Source organism: Protomyctophum parallelum (assembly GCF_964188405.1).
Source record: "Protomyctophum parallelum genome assembly, chromosome: 21".
NCBI classification, from domain to species: domain Eukaryota; kingdom Metazoa; phylum Chordata; class Actinopteri; order Myctophiformes; family Myctophidae; genus Protomyctophum; species Protomyctophum parallelum.
In genome coordinates this window covers 29,765,089-29,783,101 of record NC_139713.1, presented here as the reverse complement: position 1 = coordinate 29,783,101, position 18,013 = coordinate 29,765,089, and the positions used below count along the sequence as shown (strand labels likewise).

General features: G+C 41.0%; 1 protein-coding gene across 3 annotated transcripts in view; it reads left to right on the top strand.

The window, feature by feature from the left end:
• uhrf2 (ubiquitin like with PHD and ring finger domains 2) overlaps positions 1-17,897 on the top strand; it is a 41,253-nt gene extending 23,356 nt beyond the window's left edge. Inside the window, exons 4-17 of one of the 3 annotated variants that reach the window (XM_083793203.1) lie at positions 528-746; positions 1,025-1,134; positions 1,819-2,005; positions 4,665-4,788; positions 5,150-5,257; positions 5,450-5,554; positions 6,164-6,270; positions 7,091-7,253; positions 9,270-9,407; positions 10,118-10,340; positions 10,649-10,809; positions 12,332-12,433; positions 13,164-13,350; positions 16,856-17,897. In XM_083793203.1, coding sequence (XP_083649329.1) covers positions 528-746; positions 1,025-1,134; positions 1,819-2,005; positions 4,665-4,788; positions 5,150-5,257; positions 5,450-5,554; positions 6,164-6,270; positions 7,091-7,253; positions 9,270-9,407; positions 10,118-10,340; positions 10,649-10,809; positions 12,332-12,433; positions 13,164-13,310 — 1,894 coding nt within the window. In that variant the 3' untranslated portion in view covers positions 13,311-13,350; positions 16,856-17,897. Of the gene's footprint in view, positions 1-527; positions 747-1,024; positions 1,135-1,818; positions 2,006-4,664; positions 4,789-5,149; positions 5,258-5,449; positions 5,555-6,163; positions 6,271-7,090; positions 7,254-9,269; positions 9,408-10,117; positions 10,341-10,648; positions 10,810-12,331; positions 12,434-13,163 lie in introns of all 3 variants that reach the window. The other 2 variants (XM_083793204.1, XM_083793202.1) reach the window with 2 other exon arrangements.
• The last annotated feature ends 116 nt before the right edge of the window (positions 17,898-18,013 follow it).

The window sequence follows — 18,013 nt, the reverse complement described above, 5'->3', positions numbered from 1 at the left end:
GGTGGCCTGAGGAGACTGGCCACACTCTACAGACTGGTTTGGATTTGCTTTATTTTTTGGACACCTGAGTTTAGTTTGACACATTGAGTTTAGTTTGGACAGTGCTAGGACACTTGGACTTCACACCCCTACCTTTTGAGAGTTTTATTTTATTTTGATTTCATTAAGTGAACATTTTGTGATCGAGAACTTGATTTTTCTTTTGATTTTAATAAATCACAGTTAAGCTTATTTGCCGATTTCTTTAGTGATTCTTATTCTGAACTGACCCACCACCTCCCTCATTTTTGCTATAATTGGTTCCTTTGATTGTTATTATTGTAATCGTTATACTAGAACCATGGTTAATGGGTTATAACAATTATCTCTTACTGTTGCTCAAACCTCCCAAGAACAAGAATAGATGCGAGTTCAGTATATGAGAAAACCAGCAGAGACGAGAATGCCTGTGATGATGACGGGTAATAATTGTATAAAGATTAGATTTAACCCCCTGCGCTCTGTCTCTGCCCCTACCCTTCCTGTAGCTATCCAGAGAATGGCGTGGTGCCGATGAAACCGGTAGATGTGCGGCCACGGGCCAGAACCATTCTGCGATGGGACCAGCTAAAGGTGGGCCTGTTGGTGATGGTGAACTACAACATGGAGATACCCGAGGAGAGGGGTTTCTGGTTTGAAGCCGAGGTTCAGGCCCTGAAACAGACTTCCCGGACTAACAAGGAGCTCCGTGTCAAAATCCTGCTGGGGTGAGGTGGACGGTGTAAATATATCTATCTCAATGGCTTATTGTTGTTTGTCTTCCTTGTGTAGAGGGTACAGATATACACTGCATATGTGTTCATAATTTGTTGTACCTGCATTCATAGGCACCACCTCTCTAGTATAACTTCCTTACATCTTCTCTAAATGAGACTTCATCACTGGTTTTTATGTCTTTCTCCCTTCTTTCTCCCAATTCTTGGTTCACACACACACACACACACACACCCTCACACACATCATTGTCTTTGGCTCCCTTCCACAGGGGTCCATTGGATGTTATAGGGGATTGTAAAATTCACTTTCTGGACGAGGTGTACCAGGTGGAGAAACCAGGAGCTCGTGCCCTTTCTGCTGCTGATGGACAATTCAAACGTATGACTCAGACATACACAGAGCACAGACATATAGGCACATGTGCCACCATGCATGCCACAATAGACACACACAGCCCGTTTTAGGACCAAACCGCACCAATGCAACTCCTTGCAACTGGGTTAATGGTTGCATTCAACTACTCACAACCATTTGGCTGCAAGGAGTTGCATGGCGAATCATTGGTATAGAGCAGTGCCCCCCCCCAGGTGGGTTGGCAATTTCAGCCAATCAGGAGATTATGTTTATGTAATGTTCAAGATTTTGCTAGTTCATTTATTTGTGTGTCATTTCAAATTCCACTTGTTTAAGCTGTATCCTGTGCGAGTTCTCTCTCCTGATGGGATCAAATTGGTATCCTGACCTGATGATGCATTTTCTGTTTACTAAAGAGATGGAGACAAGGAAACTGAACAAACACTCAATAGCAATGAATATAGAGCAATTTAAAACTTATTTTGACAAAAATATATAAAACATTTGTCTGACAGTCTTGTCAGTCTATTTTCAGCGTGCGACACCGGCATGCAACAAAATACAATTGCCCAGGTGTGTCATTTTTAACCTGTGTATTTTTCGTGTATTATGCCTTGGGGGAAAATACGAAGAAAAATAATGCACTTAAAAACATTCACTTTCAAACAAAATGCTGGTTGTGTGCGTGTGTGTGTTCTCTCTCTCCAGGAAAGAGTGGCATAGAGTGTAAGCACTGCAAAGCAGACCCAGATGTGGAGTGCCGCTTCTGCTCGTGCTGTGTGTGTGGTGGCAAGCAGGACGCTCACATGCAGCTGTTGTGTGACGAGTGCAACATGGCCTTCCACATCTACTGTCTCAACCCCCCGTTAGCTACCATCCCTGATGACGAGGACTGGTGAGACAACACACACACAAATGGAGTCCAAACGAGCAGCACGCACATACCAAAAGCATTCTACAGGTGCTACGTACATAGAAGAAGGAATGATACTGATCTCGTAGCTCCAAGAAGCACTTTATTTTAATCTCAAGGTTACAACGTTTCGACCCATGTGGGTCGTCATACCTGACGAAGACCGGGACGTGGGATCGAAGCGTTGTAACCTTGAAATTACAATAAAGTGCTTCTGGGAGCAACGAGATCTGCGTGCGAACTGCCTTCCGTCTCTACAAAACACACAGAATCACGGTGTCCCTGGCTTCCCTATTCTGGGCATGTCATTCTTTATGACAATGACAAAGACAAGACAGGAAAAAACAAACAACAAACAAACAAACAGACAGCTCAGCTCAGACACGTTGTGGAATGACAGTTATACACATATACCAAAAAATAAAATACAAAAATAATATACAAATATGGACACATTCAGTTTGGTGCTTAAAAGTCTAGATGGGTTAACAACTCCAGAGAAAATTAAAGAAAATAAAAGATATGCATATACATACATGCATAACAATAACATACATAACTTTATCCATCAAGGTTAGTGGCATCGCTTCTGTCCAGGAACCCTATGGTCAAGGTGGTAGCTAACTGAGGGCCAACAAATCTCAAATATGGGTCCCATATTTTATAGAAGGTATCTGTGGTGGAGCGTAGCAGGCAGGTCAGGAATACCAATGGCATGCACTGCATGATTATTTTGTGCCAATCTTTTTTGTTGGTGGTTTCTCATTAATCCAAGACAACAGAATATTTTTCCTAGCAGCATACGTTAAGAGATTAAACAGACGTGTATGGAACTTGTTAACAATCTTGTCATCAGGCAGCCCAAGAATCAAACACATAGGGTCGGGTTCAATCTCCATATTAAAGATCTCATTCAACTGCTGCACGATACCCAACCAGTATCGTTTAATCTTAGGACATGACCATATACAGTGAATATAATTTCCCTCTTCAGTTTTACACTCAAGACAAAGAGGAGATAGAGTAGGGTTCATTTTATGGCGAAGGCTAGGTGAGATCTGTAATCGGTGTATTAGCTGAATCGACCAAGCTCTATTACACACAGAAAGTTTTTTGGCATTTTCAGATATTTCACACCAACCTCAAGATCACTTTCCCATTTCCTCTTAGCATCTTGTGTGTCAACAGTTGTTTTGGATCTTAACATGCCATACAGAATACTTATAAACCCTCTAGTAAAACACATTGTCAGCACTCTCTCAATTGGAGAGGTAGTTGAATTAGTTGATAGTGTTGTGCGTCTGAGAATGAAATCCCTCACCTGTAAAAATCTGAAAAAATGTCTGCGATGTAGGTCATATCTTTGTTGTATTTGATCAAATGACATGAGTATAGGACCAGTAAAAAGATTTTCTAACGTTGTTATACCGCTATCTCTCCAATAATTAAACCCATGGAAAGTCTGGGTTCCCCTGAATTGAGGTAAGAGGTGATGTTACTTTGGCTCCAAAAGCCTTGCCACCTTCCATGCCTTTAATGTGTTGGAAACAATTGGGTTTTTACAATATTTCTTTGCTGTTGTAGGATCTCTGAGAAACAAGAGATTCCGGAGAGGACAATCACACTGTGCAGTTTCAATATCTAGGCAGAATGAAGGTTGATCTTCCTCTAACCATGCTGCTACAAATCGTAGTTGTGCAGCTGTCTGATACCATTTTATATTGGGGAGGTCCAGCCCTCCTTCAGAGACAGACAGTTGTAATTTTGCTAGCTTCAACCTGGGCCTTCTCTTGCTCCAGATAAACGAGCTTAACCAGCCCTCAATAACCTTGACCACCTTACATGAGAGGAAAATAGGGACCATCTGGAGTGGATATAATAACCTTGGTAGTATGTTCATTTTAATAAGTGCCACTCTACCCAACCAAGACAGTGGCAGTGAAGCCCATCTATCAAGGTCAGACTTTATGACATCTAGCAGTGGAGTAAAGTTGGCACTGTAGATTTGTTCAAATAGGGGAGTTATATGAACACCCAAATAAACAAAGCCAGTGGGGGACCAGCGAAATGGGAACGGATCAGGGGCGCTCGGAACAGTAGGCCTATAATTCTTAACTGCATGAACCCTAGCGGCCCTATTCCGAGGCGATACACTCAGTGAAAATGGCAGGTCTACAAGATTACAACGCATCGCAACGTTTATACCTAACAAATTGGGCTCAAATAGCCTCTGCTCGCTCAGATAGCCTAAGCCTATAATTCTTGCCCACATGAATTCTAGTGTCCCTATATTACAAGCTCGCTGTGATTACCTTGCTTAGTGTCACTCTGGATCTACCAGCAACACGTTGCGATGTGAAACTTTGTGAGCTTGTAGATCAGGTATTTTCAGGTAAGTGTCAGTTGTCTCAGAGGCAATAGACAAGCAATCATACAAAACAGTGTCAGACTTAAGTGACTTTAAATTAACATTGAGGATCTGATGACAATTATTTATCTGAGCCTTTTGTTTTTAGATGTTTAAAGCCCTTTGTTTGGCCTTTTCATCTGTAGCTTTGTCAGAGCTAATGACGGCACAAACTGAGTTCCCTGTGTTCCTTCAGGTACTGTCCCACAAACTGAGTTCCCTGTGTTCCTTCAGGTACTGTCCCACGTGTAAGAACGACACAAGTGAAGTGATCAAAGCAGGAGAGAAGCTCAAAGCCAGCAAGAAGAAAGCCAAAATGCCCTCTGCAACGACCGGGAGTCAAAGGGACTGGGGGAAGGTGAGTCATGAACAACTAAAAGTACCACCTGATGGAGACGAGGCTCGGAATGAACCCCTCTCTATACTTAAACCATCTCCCCCTTGGTAAACTGGACATGAACTGCCACTGTACAGTCAAAAGTAAAAAGTCAAAGTAATTATTATTAATTGCATATTATTGCAATTTCATGAATTGCAATTGAACAAAGAGTGCCAGTCTTTTAGTGCAGATAGATATGTCATTAAGGTCAGCAGGACTGAAGTTATGATATAGAATTGTCGACATGTGACATGAAACTTTAAACACTTTAAAAGATAATTCCCCTCAAGTTTGAGTTTCTGTTTAAGTTACAGTAGATTGTTACTCTCTGCACTTGCAGGGTATGGCCTGTGTGGGTCGCACTAAGGAATGCACTATTGTTCCTTCCAATCACTATGGGCCTGTCCCCGGCGTTCCTGTTGGAACCACCTGGAAATTCAGAGTACAGGTTAGCTTTTATGGTCTAAAGAGTTCCTTCTGATAACATTGCAACCTGATAACACTGCAATCACATTATTATTATTGTGATTATTGTATGTTTTTCAAATATATTAATCGGCACCATTTCCTTTAAGCTTCTATATTATGTAAGCTTCTCTCCCCCTCGTCATCCTCATATCATCCATGTGCATCTTTGCAGGTCAGCGAAGCGGGGGTACACAGACCACATGTAGGCGGCATCCACGGGCGCAGTAATGATGGCTCCTATTCTCTTGTGCTTGCCGGGGGATTTGAGGATGAAGTGGTGGGTTGTTGATGTTTTTAAACGATGCCTTCCACGTGAATATTCTTCCTTTACCCCATCTGTTTAAATCGTTTTGTTGTCCTTATAAACTCTCCACTCCCTCCTTTTCTTCATTGTTGAAGTTCCTTGAGGAAGTAGTTTGACGGCAGTATTATAGTCGGCATTATATATTATAATCCATTGCATATTATGCCCCTTCTCACGAGGAGGGGAACCGCTACAACCGTATTTACAAAGTACAGACTACACTAGACGCACAAGTCAGTCTCTAGTCTAAACAGTTAAATCAACTAGAGACTGAGTCCATGTCCGACTCGGTACCTGAACCCAGGTCTCCCACACGAGAGACGAGAATTTCTAATAAGGCAGTTGGTCAGAGGAGATGTTGCACTATGAGCTTCAGGCAGTGCAACTTGTCAACCTGACACCAAGGTCTATATTTCTCACACGGATTGTGTATCACTTTATTTATTAAAATAAGTTCCAGGTTGCAGCATTAAGAGGTGTCTGAATTGACAGGATGTTGCATGGATATCGGCTGAAAATGTCGTTTTGAGTGTTTTTGTTCCACAGTTACTGACCTGTGCAATTTGTGGGCATGACCTGTAGGACAGGGGAGATGAGTTTACCTACACAGGAAGTGGGGGGCGCGACCTCTCGGGAAACAAGCGGATTGGCGAGCACTCGTTTGACCAGACCCTGACCCACATGAATAGGTACTACACTTGAACTTAAATCATGACGATAAGCTTTCATTCTGTGAAATGCCTCCTTGGGAATATTTAATTGCTTCTAATGACGACAGAAATGGCTATGCGCCACACACCACCCAGTCACCATTGTACTAAAGCAAGATGTTGGGGATCGAACTGGACTCGGTGGACTTGATTATTGTCAGATGGAATTTCTTGCTTGATTGTTTGGGGTTGGGGGTCAAGCTTTGACTCAGCATTGTTGAAAAATGCTATTTGTAGTTTATATCGTAATTTATATGCACAGTAGAGTCCTCCTCAGTGTACAAATCATGTACCCATTGGGTTTGAGTTAAATAAACATATCAGAATTGCAAATGAATAAATTAACACTGAGTGTCACTGCATGATTAATAGATCTTTTGAAAATGATTTACAATTTTACAGCTTCTGACTAAAAGGCAAAACACAGGAAAGGTTCACATTTGTAGATATTTACCGATAGTTCAGGGTTCTGATTGAAGGCTCATACATAGTCTGGATTTACGGTGGTGGGGTGACCACCGAACTACAACATGACGTCACGAGCCGCGGTGAAGAGCAAACCACCGCCACTGCTCCAGTCCTTCTCTCTGTTTTTACTCACCACCGCTCAACGTTATTTCAGCTCCGGTGGTCAGCTCACCACCGGAGCGGTGGTCACCTCACCACCGAAAATCCAGACTATGAATAGGCCTTAAGCCTTCTGCAAATCTTGGAAAAACCCTGGAGAAGCCGTTGAGTGCAAAACCGAGTTAGACATACAGTAACTACTACATCCCATGGCTCTTGCCCTCTGGTGTAGGGCACTGGCATCGAACTGCGACGCACCTCTGAACGACAAAGATGGGGCAGAGTCCAGGAACTGGCGGGCCGGGAAGCCTGTGAGAGTTATACGCAGCTCCAAGGGCCGACGCATCAGCAAATATGCCCCTGAGGAGGGGAACCGCTATGATGGTATTTACAAGGTACGGACTACTCTAGACCAATGTTTATGATGGTATTTACAAGGTACGGACTACTCCAGAGTCACTCTAGACCAATGTTTCTACGATGGCATTTACAAGGTACTACTCTAGCCCATTTAGGCCTGACGTCGAAATAAAAAAAACGTTTGCTTTTTGATTTTTCAAAAATAGCAGACCTACAAGTTCGTAGCACGCCACTCGGTGGCGCGCTATGAGCTTGTAGATCTGCTATTTTTCAATAGCTAAATTATAACGTAATGTTTAAAACACCAAAAGGGGTTCCCGCCCAAAATGGACTAGACCAATGTTTCCCAAACAGTTTCCCATGTGTGGGTTACGGACACATTCGTTTCCTACATTATGTTTTTAATTATTATTTCAAAACCTTTTCAAACAACATTCCAAAAAAAGCAAAACTTTTTTTTCAGCAATTTCATGAAGAAATAATAGAAAAATCTATGAAATTCCATAAATTAGAAAACGTGAAAATAGCCGATCTTGTAGATTTGCTATTTTCAATAGTTTGGGTCCCGAGGAGACGTCAACAAAAATGTGGGTCACAGACTAAAAGGTTTGGGAATCACTGCACTAGACCCACTGGAGGTGCTGCCAGACTTACTAAAGAGCCACGCACGTTCTCGGCTGCGCACAGCTTCTTTTTCCGGGTTTTTAGACAGCTGGTGGATGGAATAGAAGCTCCACTTCCGCGGACGACTTGCGCGACGGCCAGATTCCCGGAAACGCTCTCCTCCGTGTCAGTCGTCCGCGGAGGTGGAGCTTAATTTCCATCCACCAGCTGTCTAAAAACCTGCGCACAGCTTCCTCTGTCTGCGGCTGTCGACCGTTTTGCACTTAGGTGTGGGAACAGTGTAGTCAGTCTCTAATAACCTTGGAAACCGTGTACATGTATGTCCAAAAACATTCATTTTTTTATTAGTTTTAAAAACATTTTAAAGATTGAGTGCCATGATTTCTTTCCACCCTAAAACATGATCATCAGGTATTATTATATAAAAATCAAAAAAGGGTACAGTATTTGTTAAAATGTTGTTTTTATGTAGACATGCCCACCAGTTCATGAAGTATACGTGGGTTACACCTTAGCACCACCAACCTAATCCAGTCCCTCCCTAAACAAATGGGCACTGGGCAGAGCCATGGGCAGTCGTTTTGTAAGGAGGGGTCCTTACAAAACGACTGCCCATGGCTCTGCCCAGTGCCCATTTGTTTACAAAATTCTGACCAAGGACAAGGAGGTAATGCCCTCTTCATTGTGGAAGGGGGGGGGGCATAGCCACTCCAACTGTCTTATTGGGATTGTCTCAATGTGCTGCTGCTTTCGGTGTCCCCATGACTTGGACTGAGTTGGTACTGAAGCAGTCATCAGCTAAATGTGAACTACACACACGCACTCGGCCTGGTGACGCGAGGTTACTGGAAGAGAGGGGTGAGGGAATCACCTTGTCTTTATAAATAAAATTCAGCCATTGATCACATCTGTTAACTGGTGAAGTGCAAAATGAATGTTTGACAGCTGTTCACACATGTGCGTTTGCCCACAAGGTTGTCTTATGATAAAACAATGAAAATGAGGGGGAGGTGTGTGGGTGGGTATGATAATTGTACGTCACACTATGACTTTATTTCATTGGCACGTTTGACTGTCAAGGTTCAGCCTCCAGGAAGAAAGCCTAAATACAAAGGGAAGACATAATTGCACATAAATACCACACCAGGGGGTCTGATGAAGTACTGTCACCTCATAGACGCATGGAAAACTGGAAAGAAATTGTGGCACTCCATCTTTAAGATGGTGAAAATAGCCCATCTACAAGTGCATGTGTTATGTTGTGAGCTTGTTGATCTGCTATTTTCACCATCTTAAAATGTTACTCTTGTATGATTAATTAACTTTTGGAAAAAAGTTTAAATCTAGAGATGTGAGGTTTCTGCCCGACAGAAGTGACATAGAAGTGTTCTTTTGAGACTTACAGTATTTGTTTGTATCTGGACTAGGTGGTGAAATATTGGCCAGAGATTGGGAAATGTGGTTTCCTGGTGTGGAGGTACCTGTTAAGACGTGATGATCTGGAGCCTGCCCCGTGGACACCCGAGGGACTGGAAAGGATTAAGAAACTGGGACTAATTGTACAGGTTAGAGATATTGGTCCCTAGGGGAACCCAGCCAACAAAGTATACGTGGTTTTAGTGGTTAAAGGTTATAATGAATAAAGTAATACATCCAGTGAGTTAAAAAAAAATCACACCCGTGTGAACTGAGTGGTGCAATTCCCCCCCCAACCCCACCTCTCTCTCTCTCTCTCTCATTAGCAGGCTGCAGCACTATCCCTCTCTATTTATGGCACAACAGCGCCCCTACTGGTAGTCAGAGTCATATACTCGTGCTCATTAACCAACACAGACACATGAACCAACACATAGGTGAACCAACACATAGGTAGGTGAACACGGACATTGCTGTTCCTTGGAGTGGTTGCACCACTCAAACATTATGGAATAAAATTGCTTTTACCCTCAATTATATGGCACTATTCCTCCCTTCTAGAACCGGTCTAGTACAATCACTTATCATAAATAAATTGTTGTATTAGCTTTATTTTTATTTATTTTCTCACACACACACTGGACCGCTCAGTTCACACAGGTGTGATTTTTCCATATTTGATCAGTGTAGTATGCACACATTTTGTGATGATAATCTGCGATCATCTCTCAGGTTGGCGCTTGAAGTTTCTGACTACAAAGAAAGCTCTGTTCAATTTATACTACTTTGTAGTAGTATAAATTGAACACAACAGTTGGCTTTTATACTGTATTTCACCATGTTCCCCGTCTCTGTGCAGTATCCACCTGGCTACGTAGAGGCCATGGCTAACAAGACCAAGAAGGAGGCCAGTGTTAAGAGTGCCGGTTCCACGCGCGGAAAGCGACGCGGTGGGAGAAACCGACCACGGATAAACCTCAAGGTCAAGGAGGAAGAAGATGAAGAAGAGGAAGAGCAACTAATGGCCGCTGAGGAGGAGGAGCCACAGCGTAACGGAGGGCAGAAGACACCCAGGGACACTGGTGGGTGCATTCATTCCTAAAGTTCAAGTCCAGGTGTTATGCCTAATTTATAGACTAATCCATAGAGCGGTTCCCTGTAGGCCAGGTGTAAGCAATCAATATGGAGGGGTCAAACTGTGCTTAATGATACAGCTGTGGTGGATTAGTCTATACTCCTGAGGCTGATATACAAGATCACAACACATCACATCCCCACATGTTGTAAGCTTATAAAACATTGGCTATTTCGGGCATTGGACACCGCTGTACAATAAAATAAATCTGAATGTAGGGTGTTGCATACTTACAGTGTGTGTGTGTGTATTTAGCAGAAGGATTACCAGCAGAGGAGCCTTCCTCCAAGCGGGTGAAGATACTCAAGATAGAGGAGGGCTTCAAGCTGTCAGAGCAGCAGCTACAGTTAATCCAAGAGGATGGAGCCAACAAGAAACTCTGGGATGAGGCCATGGGACATTCAAAGGAGGGCCCAGTATGTATCCAACTGAACTACAACACTGTCTAACATAATATGTGAATGAGATATGTATTCTAATGCACTGGGTATGAATCCTTATTAACTCTGTTTTAACACACGTGAACAGCAGTGGCAGCACACAGAAATGTGGACTTAATTGGCTAAATAACGACTACATTTGGGAGAAAATGGGGTAAATATAATTGCCTACTAAAACACATGAACAAGGTATATGTAGCCTAATTCACTCCAACTCTGTATAAACATGCATGAATAAGATATATATCCCTATTGAATCCAACTCTGTCGGGAGACAGCAGAAAACAGCCGCGCCTGTCTGCCCAGGTCTAAATCCAGCCTGAATCAGATCTGAGCCACATCCAGATTGTAATCTGATTCATTTAAATGAGTCATGTGACATGTTGGACTCATTTAAACCAATCGGATTTCAATCTCGATTGTGGCACAGATCTGATTCAGGCTAGATTTGTCTGCCAGTGTAAATGGGTCTTAAAGTCTATAACGTATGAATGAAGTAACTGGACTCCATCCCTCGATTCCTCTTAGAAGACATAAATATATATATATATATTTTAATGGCCTACTGAACAGCAGTGTAATAGTTTTAATTATATTATAATTGTTTTACTGAATGCTAGAGGTGCTGTCTTTTTGTAGGCCCACCCAGAATTCACAACGGTTCCTACCGCAGATTACCAATGACATTTTTTGCATTGGGTTTGAGATAAATTAGTAAACTCTGTAATAAACAAATCATCATGATTTTAACACATTTTTCTACAGGATAAATCATCTAGTCCTTGGCGTGAATGTAACTTGCTCCAAGCCTATTATATTGGCATTTTGTCCCATTAAGACCACAGCATTAAAGGGACACTTCACCCTTTTTGCAAAAAAATATATGTTAATGACGTTTAGAAGCTTTAGATCACTTTCCTGCGGGTATTTATGTGTGTAATATGTGGTTTTAGTTATTTTAGATTGTAGCAGTGAGCCTGTTGTCTCTGATGTCATGGACACTGGTCTCACTACCTTCCTGGACTACAATTCCCATAATTCTTTGGTGCACTGCTCCTCCTTGTGGATAGGGGAGAGCTGTCTTACTGAGACAACATGTAGTCCAGGAAGGAAGTGAGCCCAGTGTCCATGACATCAGAGCCAACAGGCTCACTGCTACAATCTAAAATATCTAAAACCACATATTACACACATAAAGATCTCCAGGAAAGTGTTCTAAAGCTTCTAAACGTCATTAACATATATTTTTTTGCAAAAAGGGTGAAGTGTCCCTTTAAGGCGCACAGCATATTTTATGGCAGTCTGGCCAGTAGTTTTTGTTGTTTGGGACCAAAGTGTTTGACACTCCAACACTCACGTCACTAGCAGGGCTTAAACTATGGATACATTATATCAAGTGATTTGAGCTTGATGCTATTATTATTGATGTTAATTAATTGTGAAACAAATTCCCATCCCTAATGTATGTGATCCCCAAACTATTATCCTCCCCCGAAAGTCCAACTTCCTGCGCAAGGTGGAACAGATGTTTATGTGCGTGTGCTGCCAGGAGCTGGCATTCCAGCCCATCACCACCACATGTACACACAGCGTTTGTAAGGTAGGTAGTTCATTTTGTTTATTAACCCGTTTTGGGGCGGGAACCCCTTTTGGTGTTAGCATTATGTTATGCTTTAGCTATTGAAAAATAGCAGATCTACAAACTCATAGCGCGCCACATTGTGGCGCTACGAGCTTGTAGGTCTGCTATTTTTGAAAAATCTAAGAACGACTGACATAGAAACATAGCTTTTTCAGAAAACTGTCAGGATATAGAAGACATTTTTAGAATCTGATCTCAGGTCAGAATGGGTTAAAGGGTATATAGATAACATTCTGATGAAGATGAATAAGATGAATAAAATGACACGTCAGAGCTTTTAAAAAGATGTGTATTGCTATTCCCAAACAATTTTATTATTTTGGAATTGGAATATTCATTTTAACAACTTGCCAGCTTTGCTCGGATTTCAAAACTCAAGAATGGTATGGTACTTTTTACCCAGCCATCGCCTTACAATGCTGCAGATTACAAAGACTGCTTCCTTTGTTGCATTATAGAGGTGACAGGGAAATAGTGAACCTTATGAAACAATAGTGTTGTAAAAGTGTGACATCTAGTGGCGGCGTGTTTGCTCCTTTTATATTACTGTTTCTAATAAAGTGAAGAACTGATTGAAATCTCGATAGTTATGCCCACTACATTAAAACAAACATCAGTATATCCGGACATGTAAAATGTTAACAAATGCCTCTTTTTCTTCTCTCTGTATTCCTCTTTCTGCCTCTAGACCTGTCTCCAGAGATCCTTCCGTGCGGAGGTGTATACCTGCCCTGCGTGTCGTCATGACCTGGGAAAGGACTACGTCATGACTCTCAACAAGACGCTTCAGATGCTGCTGGACCAGTTTTTCCCTGGCTACAGCAAGGGCCGATGAGGTCACAAATGCATCCATTTTGTGCACCTCCTTAAACACGGTGAAAATACCCCAGAGCTTCACGTAAAGGCGCATTACATATGCTCAGACTTACCCACAGTCAAATGTAATATTGCATACATACAGTAATTTACAATGTACAATCATCAGACACACACACACATGCACGCGCACGCACACGCACACTCAACAGGATGACCCCACCTGTTGAACGTACTGTCTCCATTGGCATCATCACCAGCTTGAATTTCAATCCCCAAGGAACTTCTTACCCCAAAACTTGTCCCTCAACACGCTATGTACCTCACCTTCACCGCAAACACTTTATTTTTCCTCCCTTGCTCTTTGTGTCCTACATTTAAAAACTACTTAAGCCGCTCTATAACGATGGTGCTGATCTACAAGCTCACATCACGCCACACTGTAAGCTTGTAGATCGACTACTTTCATCTTGAGCACATGGGCCTACTGGTAAGCTATTTTGGAGAACTTCTGCCTATAATGACATGCCCAAAATGGGGATGCCAGGATTAATATGGTTAATATCTCCCCACTGCCATGTTGTCCACTGTTGTCATGTAGTGATGTGGAGGCTTCACACTGAACGAGTTACCCTTGTAGGTGTAATGAATGATAACCAATTATATTCCTGCCAAACATTTTTGCGTACCATGTATGCATTTTTAGATCAAAATATGCTGGTATGATCATTCGTATGGGTTGGGCCATATTTCCTTGGGAGAAGAAGTATTTATATAGATAGCAATATGACAAATTACAAAACAAACAGCGAGTTATGTGGCATAGTGTTAGACACATAGGAGTGTAGCCAGGATTTTAGAACTTCTCATGATGAGTCATAATTTATGGCTATCATGCCAACAAAACGAGCCATAATCTAAGTAACATGGCATGATGGTCATAAAAGTGTGCAGCAAATATAAATAACGTATTACGTTTTATGTGAATCTGCTTTTTGCAAATATGCCATCCAGCCCTGTAATCTATTACAAATGCACTACATGCATTTGAGTTTCTTTACTTTATATTTCACAATGACTGAAGTATGTTGCCTACATTCCACCAAGGCTGTAGCTATGTTGGAGGACACTGAGATCAATTTTCTCTGGAAGATTACCGTAATTTCTACAAACACAAACTCCCAGCTATGATTTGTTCGGAGCCCCGAGTGGATATATTAAAGTCAGAAGGCCAGTACACAATGGAACACCAAATGGGCCTAATTTCACCAGAAGTTAAGTTTTACTTTTACTCCAAAGTGCAGTCTGTACATGACAGCATTTTATACTTTCATAAAATATATATTGCTATGCTTTTGTGTATAACTGACTTGTGAGCTCAGTATATCTAAAACCCTGGCCATATCCCTGACGTACAAACACCACAGTGTCACATGCCACTATTTTGGTTGCCCAAATTAGAAGGTTAGTACATTTGATTACTAATGAGCTAAATTATTTTCCCTCGCAAATATAAATTAAACAAAGAGAGAGACCTCTGTCTGGCCACAATCCTTGACTCAAAGAGGGTAAAACAATCCTGCCACAATTCGGGCTTCAGCTAATCTCTCAAAAGCTATGCCTCTCAAAATGAGACCGAGTGGATCTGAACAAAAACATTTTAGTTCTGAGCACAATGTCAATTTGGCAATTGATTGAAACTTTTCAACCACAGGTGTCTTCACCAGAGTCATTAATAGTTCTCAGTGCACATAGTCACATACATCATAGTTCTCTCATTGGTGGAACATGATCAAAGAGTCATTTTAATACAACCAATCTAGTTTAAATGAAATGGTAATTTAGCTTCTGTGTTTTGGGTGAAAGACTTTGTCCATCCAAATCCAACACATAGAGTAGTAATCATTTTCATCTGTGTCAAATGCCACAAAGTTAGGCCATACTATTGATGTATGCTAAATAAACTTGGAGTGAGGAATACACCAGAATCTCATTCTGAACAATAATAAACTAGGTTTATTACTATTATGATAAATGAGAGTACGATACATGGAGACAATCAGGTCTCAGCAGTAAGTGTCTATGGATTCGGGGAGAGAACCGTTAGTGTGAGATCTATGGTTGAGTACGGCTGGCAAGCACAAATGTAAGATCCACACATTTAGTCCTACTGGGAATCATCTAGATACTAGGAGCAGTTAATGGGCGAGGTATATTTTATACTTTGTCGTACGATGGTGTCACGTGCCGAAAATGGCGGATACACATTGTGAGTTTGTAGATCTGCAATTTGATCATTTTTGAAGTTTTCGCTAATAGACATGCCCAAAATAGGGACGCCGGATTGAAAGTATCATAAAATATATGATACAAAGTGTATCATAGAAATATCATATAATGTCACGATGGTTATAGTGTTCTGACAATACTATAACCTTGTTTTATCACAGAATGGAAGTCACCTTTGCATTAATTACACATTCTAGTCTCTTCATCACAACTGGGCAGTCGATGCTGTGTGGGTGCAATGAGAATCCAAAAAAGGGGAAGACATTAACTAATTATCATGGAGCATCATCAAAAGTTTTAAGCGACAACTGACTCATGCGGATGATTTAACAAAATCTAAAACCATTTTGAATTTAACTTTTTCAATCCAAACAAGCCATGCTAGAGGTGTGCATAGTGTAACTGCAGCGCCTTCTGGTGGACACATTTGCAACAGTCTTATTGACACCAACACAGTATCTCAGGAGATCTTTTTTTCCCTCCCCATTATTTTTATTTATCTCTTATTTATTTGTTATACTGATTATATTATCCCAGGATATAGCCTAACAAATAAATACATATTTGGCAGCTAGTAAATGCATTCAGTTGGATACATACATAAAAGTATGTATCTTTTGTGCGCAAAACGCACCGTTTTAACATGTTTCTGACTTTCCTTTTATTTACAAAATCGATGGGAGCATATTTGATTCATGAAATGCAACACTTTAACTGTGCAATAATGGAAAACTATCCGAAGACTGTGTTGGTGATAATGCTACCAACCAATGCATCACAGTGTGAAGCAGTTAAACTGCTGTTTCACATTGGGGTTGCATTTATTTTTTGTGATTATTGTTGAGGGGTTCACCGGGCTCCTGTTAGTGTTCCTCTGCTTCAAACATTTCAAGGATCTATTTTTGGGCTTTTATGCCTTTATTGATAGTATGGAAATGGGGGGGAGAGAGATGGGGAGTGACACGCAGCAAAGGCTGTTGGTATCTGGACTCGAACCCGCGTCAGGCTACATTGAGCCTAGGTGCTACACCAGTTGTCCGGGCACTCTGCTTCAAACATGTGACTGTAATTGAGAAATCCTTCACTACCAACACCATCTTATTTAGCAAGCATAGTTAGTAAAATTAGTTTTTAGATGGATTTTTCTTTTTAACCATGGTGGCTGGTTCATGGCATACCCAACTGCAATATTTATGTTACATATGTCTGTCCCATAGCTTTTCAAAGGTTGTAAATTGAACATGTTGTTGTTGTTCGTTTTTCTTTTTTTTTCAGGAAATCTGGTCCTTGTTCATAAACATTTATCAGTTTAGCCATGCCTTCATGGCATCTGGCTAATAAGCCAGTGCCTGGTACGTCTGGAGCAGACAATGCCAGTGATGTGTAACTTGCTGCTGTAAACATGAAATCACTTATTGTTCAATTGGCATTCATCTCTCAGATGGATTCTTCATTAAACGTCTACCTGACCCCCACACCGCAGTGTTCAACCCCACCCCACCACTTTCTTTGTTGGCTGGCTGTTTGATAGTTTGTGGTGATGTCCTTATTTCTTTGAGAATTCAGGGTTCTTTTTTTGTTTTTAACGACATTCAAATACTATGATACTATGGTCTCTAAAGCTATATGTGATGTGCATTATTTCCAGCTCAAAGCGCTTCTAAGCAAGCAGAATAATTTTCTTCCTGCATTGACTGGTAAGCTAATAGAACTTTCTTTCTCTGTTGTGAGCTATGCTCTCTTTATCTATCTCCCTGTCCTCTACCCCAACCTGCTATCTACAGTACCTACTAATGTTCTTTAGACGTCGTGTTGACGCTTGGCTTCAGTGTTGTTATATGGTTTGGTTTTTATTATTGCACTCTATTGAAGAAAAAAAGTCACCTTTTAATTTTCCTATATGCTTACAAATATGTATGTACTTATGCCATTTTTTTCATTTTAGTTGCTTCTATTCTATTTTTAATCATTAGTTATTTTTATGTGGCGACCTCAAAATCTTGCTGCATAAGCCAGCCTGAAGAGTTCCATCGCTTCATATTGTGATCTGAATTTTTTTACATGTTATAATACTTGATATTATGTACCTATTAAATATTTTGATTCCAGAAAATGGCACTGCTTCTAATCGTCATGGTAAAGCCTTTGTGAAATTGAGTTTCTCTTACAAAGGGTTTAATTTGTTTTTGCATATGAGCAACATTAAGTACTAAAATAATTTAGAATTATGTTTTTAAAGTTAAATTTTGACCATGAAGACGGAACCATACCAGAGAAGTACCTGACCAAGAATATAAACATTAAAATGACAAATCCACTTCCATACCAAATATCTTTTCTGTACATTGGTGTGGAAGATTGTTAAATTGTGTTCTGCCTTCAGTCTTCTCGCTCATTGAAAGGGCTTAGTCCAGAAATTAAATTAATTTGAGA